Below are 23,461 nucleotides of genomic sequence, written 5' to 3' on the forward strand. Positions count from 1 at the left end.
ATTGTTCTCACTTGAACCTGGTTTGTTTGATAATGGAACAATAATTGATTTTTTCCAGAGATCAGGTATAGTATGAGAGTCCACAGATTTCTGAAAAATACCATGCAGCAGTAAGTTCCTCTGCACAAGATTTTAACAGTAGAGCTGAGATACTGTCTGGACCTGTGGACTTTTTAGTACAAAGTCAACTGAATATTGAACAAACAGAGTTAGGCATAGCGTAAACTCTGGTGAGAATATGCTAGTTTCTCACGAGAACCAAGTTTTGCTTACAGCAAAGGAAAACCAGTCTCCTAGTGGCTTACACTGAAACACTTCTGCGTTTGTCACTTCGCATTCATCGCCGTGTTTGCCTACGTCATCATCTGGAATGCGTGTATGACAGTTAGCGTTAAGCTAGAGCTATGCTTTATAAAGTTTTTATGTGGATATTTTTCTTACACAAACACATCGATTCAGAAGGCCTTTATTAACCCCCCAGAGCTGTGTAGAACACTTTTTATGATGGATGGATGCACTTTATATTGTTTCAAAATCTTGACCACCCTTCATTGCTATTATAAAGCTTGGAAGAGCCTGGACATTTTTTTTTTATATAACTCCAATTGTATTCGTCTGAAAGTCATATAAAATCATAAATACCTATGATGGCTTGAGGGTGAGTAAATCATGGGGTAATTTTCATTTTTGGGTGAACTATCCCTTTAGTTGACTCTGTGAAACCCAATAATTAAGATGCAGGTGATGTGGCTGCTGAAATGTCCTCTTACTCGAACCCAATCTCACGCTTTCTATACACCTGCTATACAAGTTAATCATTAATGATTCTCAATCTCAGATTTTTGACAACTGTAAGTGACAAACACACTTTCATAATTAACTCTGAGAAGGTCACACCCATCTCTAGACACACATATAATTGAAGGTCAGTCACACACCTGCAGGTGAGCATCTGATCCAGGTGTCTTCACCGTCGTGTCAGAGAGGGACGCAGTGTGTTGTTCCACTGGCCCTTCAAAATGGGTGAAGAATATTTTGGATTCTCTTGGACTCGCAATGAGAACAGAAAAAACGTCACCATATATGTTAACAAGCCAGCGGACATCTCAGTGATTGTTATATATTTTCTGGTGGTTCTGGCTGTGGGAATATGGGTAAGTGGTCAGTAATTTCTATCCACCTGTAAAATATTTTTCTACCATTGACAGACTTGTGAATTGTTAACCTTGCATTAAATGTAATGTACATATAAATGGCTGTATAAGATAATTCTGAAGACCGAATGATGATGAAAACTGGTTTTGCAGAAAGTTACCGTAATATATAATATAATATAATAATGTATTTTTGCAAGTTGTTTTGCAAAACAAAAAATGCTAAATTCCTTTAGAAAAACTGATTTTTTCAGATATAATAAAATATAATAATGCATTTTGAATTTTTTTAATTAATTGTTCCAATCATGTTTTTTTTATATATTTCTTCATGTTTCTGTTTGAAACTAAAATATTTTTTTAGAAATTATTTACACATTTTTAGAAATTATTTTACTAAATTATTTCCAAATTAGTCTTATTGAGGGTATTGACATTTCTGGGATTTCTTGATAACACCATATTTTTCTACCTGCATTTGTCCATCTGAAATCCATATCTTTTTAAAACCTCTTGAGAAAATTCAAACATATTTAATCGAACAACAAACAAAGCCATTGAACACCAATCCATCAACCAAATGTGATGTGTTATTATGTAATGTGTCTGATCCTGTAGCTATGTCATACATAAAGTTACATACAATTTTGTCTAATATGTAATGCATCTAGAACTGTACATAGGCTGAATTTAATGGCTCTTTCTGTCCAAAGGCAATGGTACGGACCAATCGAACAACAGTAGGAGGCTTTTTCCTGGCTGGCAGAAGTATGGTGTGTTGGCCGGTAAGTAAATGGGATCAATATGAAGGATGACTGTGCTTTAAATCTTAAAAACATTTTGTTTTGTACTCAGAATGTGATGGACATCGATAAAATGACATTGCTCGATCATATACTACATCAATCAATCAGTGTACCAAATGTGGTGAATTTCTGTGGTAATGTGCTACGCATTTTGTATCTGTGCTTATTATCTATCTATCAATAGCATGACGAGTGATTTCACATTATCACAGATATGGCATGATAATGACCCTACCTGCCCCTCAATTTCAGAACCTTGATATCATGATAGGGTGAATGAAATCTTTTATGGAGCCATAATGCACTGATGCCAGATGCGACCCACAATTCATTACAGCTGAAAGTACTGATATGGTTAGCTCATGCAAGTTTTATGGAGCTGTCAGGCTTTGGTCCATACTAAAGTTATCACCTTAAATCAAATTGTGAAGGTTTTCATTTGTTATTATGAAGTTTATTGTTCCAGTCGTTATTGTTTGAGTTACACCTCTGGCTGTGCAGAAGAAGTAGTTTTTATAGCTTATGGTGATTGCCAGATATAGTCAAACAGTAGACAGAGTTCATACCCAGGTGGCAAAAAAAGTACTCCATATTAAAAATGTGCTTGAATCTCATATAGTATATTTATAGTACAATTGTACTTCCAAATTGCTTACATGAAGTGCATTAAAATGTATTGAATTGCATTTTAATAGAAGTACTTTGGTAATAAATATATGATTAGTTACGCTTTTAAGAAATATGATAAAATACAAACATACTTTTTGTGACATTTTAGTGTATTTACAGAAAACATACTTATTTGACTCTTATTTAAAGAATATTTTACGTTTCCTTTGTGTAAGAACATGAAATGATTCAGCTTTTAATGGGTTTAAAGTATATGTATCTTATTTATGACCATATTTAGACCTATTGCAATATATTTTAAATATGTATGTAATAAACATGTGCTTCAGCCTGCTTTTCAAAAGTAAGATCTTAATTTTTAAAAACATTTTAATATATTTTTTAAAGTATATTAATTCACTCACCTATTTACATTACAGTTATAAAATATGCAAGTGCATTCTTACATTGTACCAAATTATGTATTAGAAATATCATTTTGTCAACTATGCCATAGTAATAAGCATACTTAAAATCAATGTTGTGCTGTTTTACCTATTTGTACCTGTTTAGCTGTAGCTGTTTTGTAATACAATTAAAATAAAATACATATTTACTTTCCTTTTAAATACATAATGCATTCATTATAATAAGCTACTATTATACAAATCAGCTACTACTATACAAAAGCATTTCAACATCGTATAATTTGAAGTGCATCGTAAATGATTTTTCCAAAGAAATGCTTAAAATCCCTATTTATTTACCTATTTAAACAAGCTCAACCTACCGCACGATACACGCAAACTAACCTCACTGGCTTTTGTGGGAATAACACATGCATAATGTACATGCATAATGCGTTATGTACATGCATAACACATGTTACCAAATCTGATTGGTTCATGCACACATCAAACAAGCACGTCCAAGCTTCCTTTTACCAATTCTGAATGTGTGTATGTATGTTAATTTATGTGAATAAAAGTCTAAATCTGTTCAATTCTATAGAGCGATTGTGTCTCTTCAGAGGACTTGGAAGAAACCACTTGATTCATATGGATTACTTTTGCGATGTTTTTGTGTGCGATGAACATTTTGGTGACTTTTAGCGGAAGGACATACATCTGTCAGATTTCATTAAAATATCTCAGTTTTTGTTTTGAAGATGAACGAAAGTCGAACACCATGAAGGTGAGTGCTTGACAGAATTTAGAATTTTGATTTTGGGGCGAACTATTAAATTAAAGCTGTAGTCCGAACTTTTTTTTTGGTTAAAAATTATCCGAAATCAAATTTTGAGCAAGCACATAAGCCACTGTTCAAAACTATCGCCTTACTTTAGCCGTTTTCACAACGGTTAGCTGATAATAATGTTTTTTTAATTTGAGCGGCACTTGTAGGAATTCGCGGGAAATTCGAGCAAAAATAATCCAAGTCCAGGCACTCACATAGCAGGCAAAATATAAAAAGCCTTTAACGTGTGACAGGGCTACATGTTAAAAAACACCAACGCATATCAACCCAAACAGGCCTTCGTCAGGGTGTTAGAAAACAGAGAATGAGAACTTGTTAAATAGATACACCTGTGACTACATTTTCAAAATCTAACCACTTGATATCTCTTAAGAGTTTAAAAACTTTCACTGAATAAATACATCTGTGACTATACATTTTCAGAATCTGATCACTCGATGTCTCTTGGGTATTTACAGATATCAAACCATACCAAAGGAGAAGAAAAAAAGAAAAAAAATACAACCCAAGAATCATATATCAAAATCTCAAAAGACATGACAGTGGACATTTTTTTTTCAATTGAACAAATACCAATAGAAAGCACCTACAAACAAATCTAACTATTGCAAAAATGGTGAAAAATCCATTTCTTCATTAAGACCAGGACATGAGAAACCATCCAATTTATGTATCAATACATTTCTCGTTGTTTTAACCGTCTAAGTCTATCTCCACCTCTGATGTTTAATGACACATGTTCAATTCCAATGACCTTCAAATTGCTATCACTACAGCGTCGGCGCCACAGGGGGGGCCTGAGGGGGCCCGGCCCGGCCACCTCGGTCACTATGCCCCCTAACCTCTGGTGCCGACTCCGTAGTGGGCACCCTGATTTTAGTCGGTGAGGCAAGGTACTGCCCTGGGAAGGTCTCCCAGGCTGTTAAATACACAGATTAAAAGCGAAATGTTTTCATTTCGGTTCATTCTTAGCAAAAATAATAATAATTTCAGTTCAGGTTATGCAGAGCGAAATAAGAACGGTGCTGCATTTAGAAAGAATTCTTATTAACTTTGCTATTATCCTGTTTCAGTCTCTTTCCATATAAAAGTCTTTACTGCTGACTCACTCATAAAGACAGTGGCTGTATCCGAAATCTCCCCCTATACCCTCAAATAGGGCACTATTTAAGGGGACAGCCATTTTTAGTGTTGTTCGAAATCATATTTGACATTATCGAGTGCACTCATTCAATCCCACAATGCACTGCAAAAACGAGTGTACAACCGATGTACACTCAACGGCTAAAGAATACCCATGATTCACTGTGAGAGTCGCATGCCGAATGAATGCTACATCTCGCCAGAGGATGGCGCCCGCAGCTGAATCATCCAGCCATTCATTTTACAAAGCGCTCGTCCATGCCGTAATACAACACAGGTAAAAAAAATCATTGTAAATTGATTAATAAAGCTGCAGTCCGTATGTTTTGCCTCTTTGTCGCCATCTCTGTTTGAAAACCTGCAATTGCAGCTGTTTGCGGAATTATCTTCCTTGCGTGGGTTGTGCGTCGGCACGACTGACGGCTCTAGCGCGAATGAATCTAATGTTTTGAGGAGTATGTGTGGCAGTCAGTCACCGTACCCAAATTATTAATGTTAACAACATCAGCATTGCCTATAGTGTGTATGTAGATTTCAATTTCTGTACAGTCTAATCTCTAATTGTCATACCATTCGAATTTCATATTAAGAAATCATTTTAACCCAAAAAGCAAATTATGCTCCCTTCGAACTGGTTGTCTTAAAAATACAAATCTTGTGTAATCCCAGGCTATCTGTAATCAGAAGCACATATAAAACTGGAATATAATTTAATCATGCTCGAATTTCCCGCGAAAACCTACCTGTACCACTCAAATTAGAAAACATTATAAGCTAACCGCTGTGAATCGGGCTAAAGTAAGGCGATAGTTTTGAACACTGGCTGGTTATGTACTTGTCAAATATTGATTTCGGATAATTTTTAACCAAAAAAAGTTACAGACTGCAGCTTTAAATTGTTTAACTATTTATACATAATTTCCATGACAGAGTTCAAGATACTCTCTTACTGGAGCTGCCAATTTGCTAGTTTCAAATGATTATTAAACAACAAGCACAAAATATGCAAATTAATCAGCAGTCCTTTCCTGTGCAGTCAGTGTCCGAATTCACGTGAACTCAATATTGAACTAATGTAGGGAATAGTGAATGAGGGTATAGGGGGCGATTTTGGATACAGCCAGTCTCTTGTCGCCATCTAAAGGCGGAATAATGTAACTAAAATCACTCCCAAACACCCATGTACATACAATAAATACTTATATTAAATACTACTATTATTTACATAATATATTATTAAATAATAATATTTAATAAACAACATCAACAGCCATCTTAAAAGTTGGTAGGCAATTCAGTCAAAAGTACAAAGGCAGCACTCTGATTTAAAGCATTAAAGTTATATAAAATATAACGTTATGAGATTTTGCCCTCAGCCAAAACTATTTGCTCTGGAACAAATAATAGATACATAAGACCAAAGGCTGCCCATAGGGGGCGATTTTGGATACAGCCAGTCTCTTGTCGCCATCTAAAGGCGGAATAATGTAACTAAAATCACTCCCAAACACCCATGTACATACAATAAATACTTATATTAAATACTACTATTATTTACATAATATATTATTAAATAATAATATTTAATAAACAACATCAACAGCCATCTTAAAAGTTGGTAGGCAATTCAGTCAAAAGTACAAAGGCAGCACTCTGATTTAAAGCATTAAAGTTATATAAAATATAACGTTATGAGATTTTGCCCTCAGCCAAAACTATTTGCTCTGGAACAAATAATAGATACATAAGACCAAAGGCTGCCCATTAGATTTACCCAAAACAAATTATATCTCATGTTTAACCACTACAGAGGCATCAGAGCCAGCTGCAAATTCCAGAAGAACTGGTTGAAGTGAGGCTGTTCTCATCAGGTTCATGAGTGCTGAATGGCAAAGTCTCATAACGTTATATTTTATATAACTTTAATGCTGTATATTAGAGTCCTGCCTTTGTGCTGCCCATGACACTCACTGTGAGAAACACTGCAAGCAGACTATTACAAACTGTGAAATGGTTGGAATTCTGTTATCACTAGAATTTTACACTGCTGGAAAATGCTCTCAGTCAATCAGATTTGAGGACCAGAAAGAAGGAATAATAGTTTAACAAGCAAATGTTACATGGCAAAAATGGAAACATTTGGATTCTTGTCAAATGAGATTTGTATGCTGTTTATAATGAATGCCACTATAGCCTAATTTCTGTTTTATTTTATAGTTTAATAGATAATTTTATAGCTACTTATTTTTCATTCGTGTTCTGTAATACCGTTAAATTTAAAAGATTTGTTGTGGAGTGTATAGTATAGTCTATAGTGTTCATAATGTTTGTATATGTTTCGTTATATTTACTGGTATTTAATATACAGTACATACAAATTAATGCATCTGTTTGCAATTGCAAGATTAACAGGTGTTTTTGGAGTAAGATCAATTTCTCTTTAATGAGATTACTTCCTCTATTTGGCCGGGTTACGTTTCTCCATGTCGTAAACTCTAGGGGCAAGGCTTCTAAACAGGGGTGTTTTTAGGGGTGTTATGTTCAAATGGCAATTGTTTTTAGCCGCAACATTTATCAACATACGATCATTTATAAAATGGGATTGGTGGCATATGAATGTCTCATGACTCACACCTTAACCCTGTCATAAATTGATTTGTGCACTCGGATCTGCGCTCGTTTCTACGATAGATTGATAAATGAGGCCCATTGTATTTTTGAAACCTTTTTGAAACCACCTTTGGTCCGATTTCAATAAAACATTGCGTACTTGTTTAGAATCATCTCTTGCTTGTGCTAACCTACTTTCATGAAGTTTTGGGTTTTCATTTAGGATTTATAGGTGTGTGGGTATATTTGGCCATGCCCCTTTTTAAAATGATTGTGTTATAGCTAACCAGAGTGTAAAGTTCAACTTTTTTGATAATTATTGACATAAGAGAGTGCAGTGGTTTTGTTGAGGTTTTTGTTAAGCAAAAAACCTAGGACTTGTTCGCAAAAGTAGTTTTTTCACATAATCTCAAATATTTGACAAACGATTTGATTGACAGTAGGGTTTCTTGAGGCAAAGTTGTTCAGAATGAGGAGCTATATCATATGATAGAAATATTGTGTGTAAATGTGAAATGCCACGTGATTACAGAGACATAAGACTCGTTAATGACTCCTGGTGGCTGATTTCTTTCAATTTTCTCACAGACATTCTGGGCCCACTGACTTTCGTTCCAATCAGCCTCCGTTAACCTTGTCTAATATTTTAATCTAAATCATCAGCTGTTACAGAAGTGGTGGGAGGTGGTGGAGGGGGACAGAGGAGAGAATTGAAAGTGTTGAAGAGATTACGTGTGTCTGGAGCGCTGTTGATCTTGTTGTGGAAGTATGGACTTCAGCAGAGAAAGATGAAAGCAAAGACTGATGTATGTATCAGTATTTGCTTTCATCTTTCTCTGGTCTGAGGGATCTTTAGATTTGCACCATTTTCTCTCTGCTGCCCTGAGTTTAGACCGATGCTCACGAAGAACATCGGATAACCAGGGGTTATAAGGGGCAGCCCATGCTGGCCTGGAGGAGAGAGGACAAATATCATCTAGACAAGAGGTTAAAGTAGAGCATAAAGTGTCAGTTGCTGCATTCACATCCAGAGATGAGAAATGGGTAGGTGAGGGAAGAGAGGAGGATACAACGGAGGAAAGATGGGAGGGGGAAAGGGAGCGTAGGTTTCGTCTAAAAGTAACCTGTATAGGGGTTGGTGGCACACAGGTAGCAAAATGTAGTTTAAATGTAATCAAGAAATGATCAGAGATATGTAGGGATTTTACCAGAATGTTGTCTGCGATACAATTGCGTGTGTAAATTAAGTCAAGTTGGTTGCCTGATTTGTGCGTGCTTGTAGTGGTAAGTCGTTTGAGGTCAAATGAAGCAAGGAGTGAATGGAAGTCTGTAGCATAAGGCTTGTCCAGATGAATGTTGAAGTCGCCAAAGACTAAAAGTGGACTGCCATCCTCCGGGAATGAGGACAGCAGCCCATCCAGCTCTTCTAGGAAGGTGGATAGAATTTGCCCAGCAGGGCGGTAAATTACCACAACCTGGAGTTTTACAGGAGCTGTTATAGTGACCACATGAGATTCAAATGAGTTATAACTGCATAGAGGAGAGTGGGTTGAGTATTTCCAATTGTTAGAAATGAGCGGACCAGTGCCCCCACCCCGGCCAACCTGACGGGGGGTATGAGAGTAAGAGAAATTGTTACAGAGAGCAGCTGGGGTTGCTGAGTCTTCTGGACGAATCTAGGTCTCAGTCAAGCCCAAGATGCTGAGTGTGGCGTTTAAAGAAAAAGCAGAAATGAAGTCTGCTTTGTTGACAGCTGACTGACAATTCCAGAGACCCACAGAGAAAGAAAGAGGTGCAGTAGAGGATGTAGAGATAGGATGCAGGTTAGCAACATTGCGTTGCCGTCTGCGTGTGACCTTAGAGCGTTGTCGAGAGAGAACCGGAATGTTTAGGAAACAGATGATAGAGGTGGGAAAGAGAGGACAGAAAAGGAGAGTGTGTACAGGGAAGATAAAAATTATACTTAAGTGCCTTGGCGGTTTCGTTGCTCGGAGAAGTCACGCAGGTAAAGTCACAGGTCTTTACCCTTGTTGGTCTTCACACAAGGAGGCCTGAACGCTTCCGCTGATGCTTCCACATCAGCGCACAGACATCAGATAAATACACAGTCTAAAACACTAAAGTGAACACAGCTGTGGCCGCCTTCTAATTAGCACAGCCAATAGTCTATAGCAGGGCAATTCCTCAAATCGAAACTACACTTCGCACTTAAATGCAGGAAGGGAGCAATTAAATTACACAGGCTCCTTCTTAGCCGAGGGCAATTATTATAATTACAAGAAAGTGCAATCAAAAATATAACGTAGAAATAGGCAGAAAACTAAATATTCCTTCATAGCAGCAAGTAATAATTCAAACAGCAGATCTACAACCAAGTATTACGCAAAGCACTCAAGTGCAGCTGTCTGTCTCTTCTGTCGACTAATCGCTTGGCCCAAGCGATTAGTCAACAGAATTTTCAAGTCAACTGGACTAATGGTTGAGTGGTTATAGCCATTTTTATGGTTTTTACTCTTATAGCGCCACCTATTGGCCCTTCCATCTGACCAAGTTTCAATTCTCTAGGCCTTAGGGTTTGGTCTTCACAATCCCTTTTACTGCAAAAACTGAACCCCTAATAATGATAATTGTAATAACAATGACTAAGACGTGTCCACTCACATGTATTCATGATGAAAGGAAAGTTTGGTACTTTTACTTGATGGCTACACCACATGGCATTTTTAAAATGTTGTAAAAGTTTTTCAGAACCACATGAAACTAACACATTCATTAGCCTGTGCAACCTATGTAACATCCTCTGCTTAGGAAAGTTGTTTTGGGTCAGACCTTGTTGATGGAAGTTTGCCATTAATCTTTTTCCCAATGAATTGTGCACAATAAGGCCAAGAATGGCCATTAAGAACATAAAGTCACTTCTGATTATGTTAGTATTTATTAGAATTCTATTCTATATACTTGTTTTCTTTTTATGTAATATAAAAAATTACAACAGATTGCTTCTATTGTCCTCATTTGTAAGTCGCTTTGGATAAAAGCGTCTGCTAAATGTAATTGTGAAGTAAATGTAAATAATATCTTGGCTCAGTTTCTGAGAAACTCATTAGTCACCAGCTCTTTGGTCATTGTAATCTTGCTCTTTTTGATTATGTAAATGTTCTGTCAGAGATGCCATACTGTAAATACACCATAAATAGTGATATGCAGGAGTTACATTGTATGATCGATTTATAATAGTATAGTTAAGTGAATATGATGAAGGCCGTGCAGAAAGGTCAAGTGTTAAATGTAAGATAAATGTTCATGGCCCTGATGAGATATGACTCTTGGGTATTTAAGAGGGATTGCCGAGGTGTTGATAAAGCCAAAGTTGTCTTTCTCAACCACACCTTGTGCCATATGATCTTTTTTTAACTTAAATCTGTGCACCTTCAAAAGTAATCTATCACTGTCTGGACTAAAAGAGAGTAGACTATAAAAGTCATCATAGACATTGAGGTTTGGATGCTGAACAAGAGGTCTCATGATATAACCAACAAGACATGCATGCATCTATCTGAACCAGAAAATGTTTAAGTCATGATTGGTTAATGATTGATCCTTCAGCTTCACAGTGTGTTGTAGCAGGTCTCTAAAGAATAACGTGGTTATCACATGAACTAAAAGATAGTGGCAGAAATTCAGGCAGTTTACTTGGTAATACACCCAAGAATGACGATTCAACAACAAAGACATCATCTTTAGTCATTAGTCAATCTTACATTCAAGCCTAATAATCATGTTTACACTTGCAGCTAAAAGTGCTACAAATCCATTGATTCTGATCGGGTTGGTGCATTGCAAGTAAGTATTTTTTTTATGAAAGTTACACTTTGTCATGTGGTCAAAAGTTGAAAAAAATGTTAACTCTTCCAGGATTTAAGGGGTCAAGATTTGGCTGATGTTCCTGTTAGCTCCTGCTAACACATGCCGTAACACTTTCTCCACTCACAAACATGCAAAATAGTTTTGTATTTCCAAAAAGATTGCAATTGCAAAGTTTTATTATATTGTGTTTATAATTAATTCATTCTTTATTTAATTGCTGGCTGTAGAAACAGTAGTTGCTACAAGGTCTTGGGTCTTATGGTCAAATGAACTGTTGCTCTTGCAGGCAAAATCCAGTCGTTTCAATGGTTATTTATGGGATAGCAAAAAAGGGCGAAGGATTTCCCAGCACAGATTTCCCATTGGGGTCAAGTTTTTCACTCAAATTTCCCTTGTTGACTAAAAAAAAGCTGCTTGGTTTGTGTAACCTATGCTTCATACATTAAGATGACCAGACGTGCCACTTCCCGGGGACACAGGATTTCACTCTCGCGGTACTTTGATGTCATACAACAGTCGATCTGCACAGCGCAAACAATCTGGTTATTTCAAAATCCTGTGCTGAACGTGTCCCCAGGAAGTGGCACTGGTCACCTTATCATACATTGCTATGCTAAGCTAGTAAGTTAAACGGTTAGCTTGCAAACTAAAGCCTGAAATGTTTAATTTCACCATTTTTAGCTGTGGCAATTTAATGTGTTATGCAAATATGATTAAGAATAAATACACTATAAAGCAGTTTTTGGTAGCTATAATCAGGCAACAGAGTACCCAAGTTTCTCAGCCAATAGAATCACTTAAGGAGGTCCATTAAATGCTCCTGAACCCTAAATGTATAATGGCTGTAATTTAATGTTTGATCAGCCATTTTCACTTTCTTTTGTCTTTAAGCTGCAATGCTACAGTATATACACTAATGTCTGGACCATAGTTTGCAGTAGTAGATCTTTACTTGACATAGGCTAGTTGACTCAGGGGAACCCAATAATTAAGATGCAGGTGATGTGACTGTTGAGATGTCCTCTTAGGCTTTACAGGAACGCAGTCTCACAATTCCTGCTATAAATTGATCATTAATGATTCTCAATCTCAGATTTTTGACAACTCTACGTCACACTTTTATAATTAACTCTGAGAAGGTCACACCCATCTCTAGATGCACATACAGTATATAAGTAAACGCGTACACACGCACATACAGTCACACACCTGCAGGTGAGCGTCTGATCCAGGTGTCTTCACCATTGTGTCAGAGAGGGACGCAGTGTGCTGCTCCCCCCTTCGAAAACCATCAAAATGGGTGAAGAATATTTTGGATTCTCTTGGACTCGCAATGAGAACAGAAAAAACGTCACCATATATGTTAACAATCCAGTGGACATCTCAGTGATTGTTATATATTTTCTGGTGGTTCTGGCTGTGGGAATATGGGTAAGTGGTCAGTATGCACATACAGTCACACACCTGCAGGTGAGCGTCTGATCCAGGTGTCTTTACCATTGTGTCAGAGAGGGAGTGTGCTGCTCCCCCCTTCGAAAACCATCAAAATGGGTGAAGAATATTTTGGATTCTCTTGGACTCACAATGAGAACAGAAAAAACGTCACCATATATGTTAACAATCCAGCGGACATCTCAGTGATTGTTATATATTTTCTGGTGGTTCTGGCTGTGGGAATATGGGTAAGTGGTCAGTAATTTCTATCCACCTGTAAAAGATTTTTCTACCATTGACAGACTTGTGAATTGTTAACCTTGCATCAACATATAAATGTACAATGGCTGTGTGAGATAAGTCTGAAGACAGAATGAGGATGGTGACCGATTTCGCAGAAAGTTAATAATAAAATGCATTTTTGCAAGTTGTTTTGCAAAAAAAAAAAGCAAAATCCTTTAGAAAAACTGATTAAAAAATCAATAATATAATATAATATAATGCCGTTTTTCAAGTTGTTTTGTTAAAAATGCTAAAATCCTTTAGATTTTTTTCCCCCAGATAAAATATAATATAATGCATTTTTACATTATATTATTTGCATTATAATATATTTAGCATCCCCCCCCCCCAAAAAAACTAAATCCTTTATAAAAAATCAATAATATAATATAATATAATGCCGTTTTTCAAGTTGTTTTGTTAAAAATGCTAAAATCCTTTAGATTTTTTCCCCCCAGATAAAATATAATATAATCCTTTTTTACATTATATTATTTGCATTATAATATATTTAGCATCCCCCCCCCCCAAAAAACTAAATCCTTTAGATAAATGAATTGCTCCAATGTTACATTTCTTGTTATAATTCTTCATATGTGATTGAAAGTGACTATTAATGATACTTGTATCTGTTTAAAAAAAAAAAAAAATGAAATTGAAATTATTAAATGAATTGCAATATTTTAGAAATTATTTACAAATTAATTTACATATGAATTACCTTAATGTATCTTAAAGGGGTCCTATTATGCTCTTTTACAAAGTCTTGATTTTGTTTTGGGGGTGTACTAGAACATGCTCTATTGCTTGGTGGTTCGAAAAATGCATTATTTTTCACATATTTTACATTATTAAAATACCTTTCTCCCCCATCCTGGCACAAACGGCTCGATTAGTTCCGGCTTTGATGAAGGTCCACCTTCCGAAAAACAAAATGTGTTGTGATTGGTTAGCTGTCCCAGTGCGTTGTGATTGGCGAACAGCTTAGACGGTGTTCCAGTCAGTATTGCAGCGCCCCTTGCTCCATCTTTCAACAAAAGCTTTTGCGCGAATCCGGCAGGCACTGTACTCCCTCATGTTGTGGAAGCTGTCCTCAGTAAAATGCGCAGCACACAATAGCAAATTGGGGTTATAATGCTCAGGGACAGAGTTAAAAAATAAATTGCAACCACTGTTTCCTGACATCATCCGCTTTTGGAAGCCCAAACAAAGACGTTTGGGCACGGAGGTGAAAAAAACAGCATTTCAGGCGGTCGCGCACCGGACGAGAACGCAGCGTCGCGCCACATCTTTAAAATTCAAATACATTATTTTCTATGAGTGTAGGCACACCGGCGGCGCCCAGCTACGTCGTGTTGTACAGCTCTTCTTCTTCATTTTCTCTGATGCACTAACTCTGCAGCAGCACTTCTTTTTCGTCGTCTCGTCTGATGCACTCACTCAACCAAGCGTTCTAACCACGACCTCGCCCCTCCCCACCCCCCAGCCATTCGAATTTCTGTAGGCGGGAATTATTTTTAATGATATTCTAATGGGCCGCTTTGTGATATCACAAAGCCCGGAAAACAAACACTGTAGTCCAAACGAGCCATTCGTTGTAGTTCTTGAAAAGGTTTTTTTTTAAAAACGAAATATATCCCTTTGGAGGGGACTTTGAGATTTGTAACTTTCTAGATCTTTTTTATGCCCAAACATACACACTACACACTGTCTAAAATTAAAAAAGTGAAAAAGCATAATAGAACCCCTTTAATAAGTCTTATTGCGGGCATTGACATTTCGGGGATTTCGTGATAAAACCATATTTTTCTACCTGCATTTGTCCATCTGAAATCCATATCTTTTTAAAACCTCTTGAGAAAATTCAAACATATTTAATCGAACAACAAACAAAGCCACTGAACACCAATCCATCAACTTTTGAGTCCACAAATGTGATGTTTTCACGAAATGGGTCTGATCATTATATAAAGTCACATACAATGTTGTCTAATATTTAAAGTGTCTAGACTCTAGAACCGTATATATGCTGAATTTAATGGCTATTTCTGTCCAAAGGCAATGGTACGGACCAATCGAGCCACAGTAGGAGGCTTTTTCCTGGCTGGCAGAAGTATGGTGTGGTGGCCGGTAAGTAAATTGACCAAAATGGAGGATGACTGTGCTTTAAATCTTAAAAGCATCATTATTTTGTACTCAGAATGTGATGGACATTGACAAAATGGCATGGCTTGATCATATACTACTTCAATAGTGATTGATCATTGTGCTAAATGTGGCAAATTTCTGTCGTAATGTGCTACGCAAGACTGAAACGGCCATAAAATTAGGAGCTGATTATGTATAATAGCATGACGAGTGATTTCACATTATCACAAATATGGCATGATAATGACCCTACCTGCCCCTCAATTTCAGAACCTTGATATCATAATAGGGTGAATGAAATCTTTTATGGGGCACTGATGCCAGATGCGACCCACAATTCATTACAGCTGAAAGTACTGATATGGTTTGCTCATGCAGTTTGTATAGAGCTGTCATGCTTTGGTCCATGCTAAAGTTATCACCTTATACCAAATTTTTAAAGGTTTTTATTTGTTATTACAAAGTTCATTGTTGCAATTGTTATTGTTTGAATTACACCTCTGGCTGTGCAGAAGAAGTAGTTTTTATAGCTTATCATTATGGTGATTGTATTGCCAGATATAGTCAAACAGTAGGCACTTAATATATTCTGAAGCAATAGGCTACAGTTCCCACAATCCCATGCTAAACTCTTACACTTTTGTAACCATTCTGACATTCAAAACTGTAGCAGATGACTTAGATTAAATTTTCTGTTCAGTTTAAACCCTTATATGAATATCAAATATCAAAATATATTATAAAGCACATATTAATATGATTGTTTTTACACAATTGTTTTAACCCCCCCCCCCCCCCCAGATTGGAGCCTCTCTCTTTGCAAGTAACATCGGAAGTGGGCATTTTGTGGGAATAGCAGGAACTGGAGCAGCTGCTGGTATTGCTATCGGAGGTTTTGAGTGGAATGTATGTTTAAAAAACATAACATTATAACTATGATATTTCATATTTTTGATATGTGGCAGGATTTAATGTTTTAAGCCTACTGTTTATGACTATGGGTCATTAAAAAAGAAAAATAATATTCTGTAAGTATTTTGCATATAAAGTAATCTACAGTATGACTAGAGATTGGAGACAATATGACTAGAGACATTGTTGTGTTTTTATTGATATAATTATAAAAATGTCCAATTTGAAGAACTAATATTTAATCATTAAGGTAAGATATTAATAAAATATCAAAGAACAAATGAATTGGTGTAATCAGTGTTATTTTAGTATTATTTATATACTATTTATTAAGATTTGGTATTTAATTTTTCATATTTTAGTCATTCTTATTTTCTTAGATATTTCTATTTAGCTTTGGGTTTTTATTTGGGTTTTAGTTTTAGTCATGTAAGCACATTTTTTCATACATTTTTTATCTTATATTTGATTTTATAGTTTCATTTAAATTAACAAAAATGATTTTAATAGTTTTAGTTTTAGTTAACACTAACAACACTGATGAGACTATGTCTAGAAAACATCAAACCGATTTTCTCTTTTTCATTTGTTTCCTCATGCTCTTGTTGTAGTGATTATTCTGGGATGGCTCTTCGTGCCCATCTACATTAAGGCTGGGGTATGCTTACATTTCTTCCTCTTTAACCGGCATTGCAGAACAAACTTTTTTACATTTGTTAACACTGTAAAGCTGCTTTGACATAATCTGTATTGTATAAAGTGCTATATAAATAAAGGTGACTTGACTCAGATATTGCTGACTTGCACAACATGACTGTGTCGACCACATTATCTCTCTGCAGTATCATTTTTTTTACCCTTAATTCTCTTTATCTGCAGGTCGTGACCATGCCAGAGTACCTGAAGAAACGCTTTGGTGGGCAGCGGATCCGTATCTACCTCTCCGTGCTCTCCCTGTTTCTCTATGTTTTCATCAAAATCTCTGTGAGTCCAAAATCTGTCAACCCTTACAGAAAATATGAGTATCACATGGTAATTGCGTGGTAGCTGACATCCAATACTACAGTCCTTATTTCTGAATTAAAATTCATTTCTATATTGTTTGTTGTCTGTCCAGCCTTGTTTACGTCAGATCTTCACTAAACACTGGTTATAGTCTGATAGTCGATTTGAAATGGTCGTGATGTCCATGTGGAAATAGCTTTTATTGCCATATGCAGTCCGACTAAAGTGGGTTTAGATTTCAAAGATAAGGACCTTGTTTTGAAATGGATAGTTCAAACATTTGCTCCTCACCCACTTCTGTTTTTTCCATCTTTCAGGCGGACATGTGTGCAGGAGCCATTTTCATCAACCAGGCTCTGGGACTAAACATTTACCTGGCCGTGATTATTCTGCTGCTCATTACAGCTCTTTATACAGTAACAGGTCTGTTGACTGAAATACTGCACACTATAAACTGGCACAGTGCACATATTCTTCATCAGTAGTTTGCTCTACAAACCCGATTCCCAAAAAGTTGGGACACTGTACAAATTGTGAATAAAAACAGAATGCAATGATGTGGAAGTTTCAAATTTCAATATTTTATTCAGAATACAACATAGATGACATATCAAATGTTTAAACTGAGAAAATGTATAATTTTAGAATATTTCATTATGAGAAATCTCCTGCTACTACTGCTTGTTAATATTTAAAAAACAAAAAACATTTGTCGGCCAATCCAAAGTCCGCGGCACCCAGCTACGTCGTGTTGTACTTGTAAGAATTGTTCTAGACATGCCGAAAATTTGAAGCTACAGCACAGCAGCTCTTCTTCTTCTTTTTCTCTGATGCACTAACTCTGCATCAGCACTTCTTCTTCGTCGTCTCGTCTGATGCACTCACTCAACCAAGCGTTCTAACCACAACCTCGCCCCTCCCCACTCCCCAACCATTAGAATTTCTGTAGGCGGGAATTATTTTTAATGATATTCTAATGTGGTGCGACCAACATGTAAAAAAGTGCAGAACAAAACATAAAACAGGATATCATAGAGAACCCTTGCAGACCCTCATTATTGTGGGTGAAGGTCAAAGTCTCTTAAAATATCAGATAATTTGATATTTTATGACAAGACAAGTTAATTCACCCTCATGAAAAAGAAGTTTCGTTTAAAAAAGATATTGTGGAAATAATATATTGTATTATAGTAGTGCGAAAAGAGTAGACTTATTGTAAGTGTGAATAGTTTTTTAGACCTTTGTCTAATGCATGGTAATTATGATGCCTTGTATTTAAATTCATTTTTAATTAGTAATGATGAAATTTAATACATTTCAAGAATATATTTACTTTAAAGGGGTGCTATTATGCTTTTTCACTTTTTCAACTTTAGTTAGTCTGTAATGTTGCTGTTTGAGCATTAAAAAGATCTGCAAAGTTACAAAGCTCAAAGTCCAATTCAAAAGGAGATATTTTATTTAACAGAAATCCCTTTTCAAAAACTACAACGAACGACAATTCAGTCCATCACCAGTTATCTGGCTCCACCCATCACTGCTGTCTTCACCCTCGCCATTTTCTGCAAGCGAGTCAATGAACCAGTGAGCAAAATCTTCACATTTCATAGTTTTGTAATAATTTTGTTTCCATTTTGCTAGTTTGAATTTTTAGGACTGTATAAAACGTACAGTTTTTTTCACACACAATCAAAATTTTGCTGATGATTATTATGTTGCTTCACAATGTGTTATATCATACAATAACTATTCTAGCAACATGCTAAAACATGCTAAAAGTGTGTTAAAACATGCTAAAGACATGTTAGCAACGTGCTAAAACATGTTAACATTATGCTAAAACATGGTAGCAACTTGTGAAAACCATAGATATGTCTGCATAGATGCCTCATTAGCGGCTGTTTTTATGGGCCGCTGTATGTACATAAGCCGTCCGCCATATTGGAACAGTCAAGGTCAGTGTCCATGAACACTCGAGAGCAAGTTCACTGTGCATCTGCAACCGCAATTCTGTCATGACAACTCTCAGAAAGTTTAGCATGGTAATATACATGGCAATGTTAATGTGGTTGGTCTTGACAGAATAGAGCCGCTGCTGCTGCTGTGGCAGAGCAAGTACAGAGACTTTCTACTGCCAGTACATCCACAGACATGCTGCATGTAGGAAATACTGATGCTGCACATATAACATACATGAAATAACTCCCATATATAGCATACATGAAATTAACCCATAGCAGATCTATACAGGCGGAACTGGGGAAGGGGGAGGGTTTCTGAAGCACACTGCAACTGCTACAGCAAGCACTGAGTATTTGAATGTTGAGCAACAAGCTCATGGTTTAAAAGGGTGGTTGACAGCTTTTTTCTAGGCTTAATTGTGTTTATGGTTTGCAGTGTAACGTCTTCACGCTTCGTTTTTAAAAAACTGCCTTAGTTGTCATATATTTTACCTTTATTCTACGGCGCTGTCTCCATTGTCATTTGAACGGCTGGTTGACTTCCTGTTTCTATGATACCACTCCCTCCTAAATACGCAATGGGGTCAGATTGGTTAGCTGGCCATTCATTAACCGCGTATTGCATGTTGTCCGGAAATGTCACGCCCCTTACCATTACGGGCAATAGTTACATGTGTTCCGGTGGAAAAGCTGCACAACATAGCCTCGCCCCCTTTGTTGCTTGTTCCTGGGGGCAGGGTTTATGTTAATTGCAGGGTTTGTGATGTCACCAACCCGGGGAAGTAGCTCGTTGTAGTCCCTACCAGTTGTAACTGTAGGCATTAAACTGAATTTTCTTTAAAAGACAATATCTCCATTTTCATTGAACTTTCATCGCCGTAACTTTAGTCAAGTCAAGTCAAGTCACCTTTATTTATATAGCGCTTTTAACAATACAGATTGTGTCAAAGCAACTGAACAGCATTAATTAGGAAAATAGTTGTCAATAATGCAAAATGACAATAGTAAACACTCATTTTTCAGTTAAAGGCAGTTCATCATTGAATTCAGTGATGTCATCATCCAGCTCAGTTCAGTTTAAATAAAACTTTTCAGATATCGTTTATGCTCAAACAGCAACATTACACACTAACTAAAGTTAAAAAAGTGAAATCACAAACAACCACTCCTTTAACTACAGTAACCGTGTTTTTTTTGTGTGTTTTTTTAAATAAAACCATGGTTAATTTTCTTAAGGGAATGTGCTAAAACATGCTAGCAATTTGTTAAAACAGGCTAACCGTGTGCTAAATAATGCTATAAACATGTCAGCAAAATGATAATTAATCTTAGCAATGTGCTAAAATACTAGAAAAATATTAGCAATGTAAAATCGTCAAACTTCAAGCTTTCAAAGCTTATTTCAAACATCCAGGCCTGGCTTTGTCAAGCCAACATCAAGTTTGTCATCAGAATGACTCATCTAGTTACTCATCTATCTCCCTCATGACTAAACCCATTGACGACAAACATGTAAGCTCTTCTGACAACTAAACTGTGACGTTCAGAATACTTATGATTTTTTTATGTTTTTGAAAGAAGTCTCTTACGTTCAAGACGGCATTTGATCTAAAATACAGTAAAAATAGTAAAACGGTGAAAAATTATTACAATTTAAAGTAATGTTGAAAACAGTTTTTGATACTTAACATTTTTGTGGAAACCATGATTTTTTTTTCAACCATTTATTTATTTTTTGTTGAATAGAAATTTCAATGAACAATATTGATTTGAAATAGAAATCTTCTGTAACATTATAATTGTCTTTACTGTCACCTTTAAACAAATGAATGTGTCCTTGCTAGATAAACATTAATTTCTTTAGGAAAAGCCTTTGAATGGCAGTGTATTATGGTTTCCAAAAAAAAAAAAAAAAAACTCTTCATCATTCATAGTAATAAATGTTTCTTGATCAATTAATCAGCATATTAGAATGATTTTTTGAAGGATCACGTGACACTGAAGACTGGAGTAATGATGCTGAAACTTCAGCTTTGTCATAACAGGAATAAATTAAAATTGTAATAATATTAAAATAGAAAACATATGAAAATGTATGCACTACAGCCATATTTTACAACCCCAAACTTTTGAATGGTCGTAGGGCCTATATATAGATTCATCATGCATAACATTATTGAAAAACAGAGATTTAGACGTCATGGCCCCTCATTCTGTGGCCCCTTGTTGCTTCACAGCTGTACAGGGTCTGCTGGAGTTTGAGGAACAGCACTGAGGAATGGATTGATCTGGAAGAAGATGACTGGACTGACGATCAGGATTCAGATTCTGTGCAAACAGAAGGTACATCTCCATGATCCACTAAATATGTACCATAAGATAGTACTCACTATTTTTGTGTGCGATATGCATCACATAGCTCAGTGAATGGACTGTGAGTGTGCCGTCTGATGCTGAGACTAGGTTAGGGCCATAATTAGTTGATTAGATTGTTGTTCTAGCAAAAACAAAGGATGCTGATTGTGGAAATGATGCTCACATAATGTATTTTTAAAACATACATACTTTTAAAAACAATCAACAACTGTTTCCATTTGTCTCTCGACCCCGCAGAGGTGCGCAAGGATCCAAGCTGTTGGAAGAAGGCCTACAACTGGTTCTGCACTTTTGATCAAAGTGATGCACCTAAACTGACCAAAGAACAGGAGACAGAGTTGAATATGAAGCTCACGGACACCACTGAGAAACCTCTATGGAGAAACTTGGTCAACGCTAACGCTATTATCCTCCTCACCATCTGTGTCTTCTTCCATGGTTTCTTTGGCTAAAAATCATCAGTATCAACTAACTCTGTTAAGGATATTAGAGCTGTATTCTGTGGAAAAGAAATTGTACCTTATCAGTAACAACAAGCTAAACATAATTAATCTGATTGTAAGTAGTTACAAAAGTTCCTCTTGAAACACTCCACACTTCCTTATAATATCCTCCACAAAAACGTCCTTACTGCTGCCTACTGTTTTTGATTTGATGGCAGGAAGTAGAAAAAATATATATTTTTGACTTTCATTTTAAACCCAAGACTAAAACTTATAATCATTTCCTTGTTTTTCTTCCTTGTAGTCATGTCAAATCTTTCTTAGCTGCTACAGTATCTAATTTAACACATGCCTGACTGTTTTTACTGTACATTTGTTTACCGCACGTTCTTCCTTTATAACTTTAACAAATTACAGAGTAATAGTTTCAAGTAATAATATGAAGTTGGAGCTAGCTTTGTTGTTTGTTCCCTGTAAAGTCTTCTGATGCATTATGATCAAATCAATGCAAAGCCTTTTTCTGTGCTATTTTTAACATGCCTCTCATCTACCATTTTTTCCCCCTATTATATTTTGGTCTTACTATTTGGTAAGTTTTGATTATCTTGTAAATAAAAATATATATTTTTGTCTAGGACAAGCAAAGATATTTTATTTAATAACATACATATTTTTTGTCATGGTATATATATCTTGAACTCTGTAATATATTCATTTAGTGTTTTCTGTCTATATTGTAATAAAAATGAATGAATTTGAGTATTTATGTGTTTATTAAGATGCACGCTTGAAGGTCAGAAGCATGTTCAAACTTAACATAACTAACACTGAAAAAAAATGATAAACATAATCTAAGATTAACATCATGTGTGCAAACCCTTTCAAAGATAAGAGCGCAGGAGGAAAGTTAATATTTAATTTAGCGTGAAGATTCTATTGATATATCTGAAATCAAAGTCCAAGACCATTGGTTTCCTTCAGCAGCTCAAGATACAATGAGTGATCTATTAGTGGGATTCAATTATTAATTTTCCAGAAGATGATAAAGGAAACATTCATTTGGTAAATGATTTTCGTATTTTAGAAATTTTAAATTGTAGAATGGAATCTGTTCACAAATTTCAGTGCATAGTTATAACTATGAATATGTTAAGTACAGTTGCAAGAAAAAGTAAATAAACTATTTTCAATTTCCTGGTTTTCTGCTTAAATTGGTCATGAAATGTGATCTGATCGTCACCAATGTCTCAAATATCAAAACTATTTCTAAGCTGATAAAACACAAATGATCTTTCATGTCTTTATTGATCACACCTATTAAACATTCAAAGTGATGGACATTTGGCAGCAATAACCTCAAGCAAGCACTTTCCGTAGCTGTGTATTAAACCTGCACAACGTCCAGGAATAATTTTGGACCATTCTACCATACAGAACTACTTCCGCTCACCCAT

The 23,461-nt window shown here is 36.0% G+C and overlaps 1 protein-coding gene and 1 long non-coding RNA gene across 2 annotated transcripts; one reads left to right on the plus strand and one right to left on the minus strand.

The window, feature by feature from the left end:
* Window positions 1-701: 701 nt before the first annotated feature.
* On the minus strand, window positions 702-4,679 carry LOC107562561 (uncharacterized). Its single transcript, XR_001606002.1, has 3 exons — window positions 4,598-4,679; window positions 4,185-4,193; window positions 702-714 (listed from the first exon to the last, which is right to left on the minus strand). It is a non-coding gene; the product is annotated as an uncharacterized lncRNA (long non-coding RNA).
* Window positions 4,680-12,742: 8,063 nt separating this feature from the next.
* On the plus strand, window positions 12,743-22,563 carry LOC107562539 (sodium/glucose cotransporter 1-like). Its single transcript, XM_016247174.1, has 9 exons — window positions 12,743-12,877; window positions 15,221-15,292; window positions 16,112-16,214; window positions 16,819-16,880; window positions 17,102-17,206; window positions 17,545-17,684; window positions 20,655-20,700; window positions 21,426-21,531; window positions 21,802-22,563. The coding sequence occupies exons 1-9, from the start codon at window positions 12,743-12,745 to the stop codon at window positions 22,014-22,016; spliced, it is 984 nt and encodes a 327-aa protein (XP_016102660.1). The 3' UTR covers window positions 22,017-22,563.
* Window positions 22,564-23,461: the final 898 nt, after the last annotated feature.

The sequence above is a fragment of the Sinocyclocheilus grahami genome, unplaced genomic scaffold, assembly GCF_001515645.1.
Source record: "Sinocyclocheilus grahami isolate Dianchi unplaced genomic scaffold, SAMN03320097.WGS_v1.1 scaffold828.1, whole genome shotgun sequence".
Lineage (NCBI taxonomy): Eukaryota > Metazoa > Chordata > Actinopteri > Cypriniformes > Cyprinidae > Sinocyclocheilus > Sinocyclocheilus grahami.

What these genes read in the sequence shown, in the direction of transcription:
- LOC107562539 (XM_016247174.1), top strand. Translation starts at nt 12,743, where the DNA reads ATGGGTGAAGAATATTTTGGATTCTCTTGGACTCGCAATGAGAACAGA. An exon ending in ATGTTTTCATCAAAATCTCT is followed by an intron (nt 17,207 to 17,544) that starts GTGAGTCCAAAA and finishes TCCATCTTTCAG; the next exon opens with GCGGACATGTGTGCAGGAGC. An exon ending in ATACTGCACACTATAAACTG is followed by an intron (nt 17,685 to 20,654) that starts GCACAGTGCACA and finishes TGACTCATCTAG; the next exon opens with TTACTCATCTATCTCCCTCA.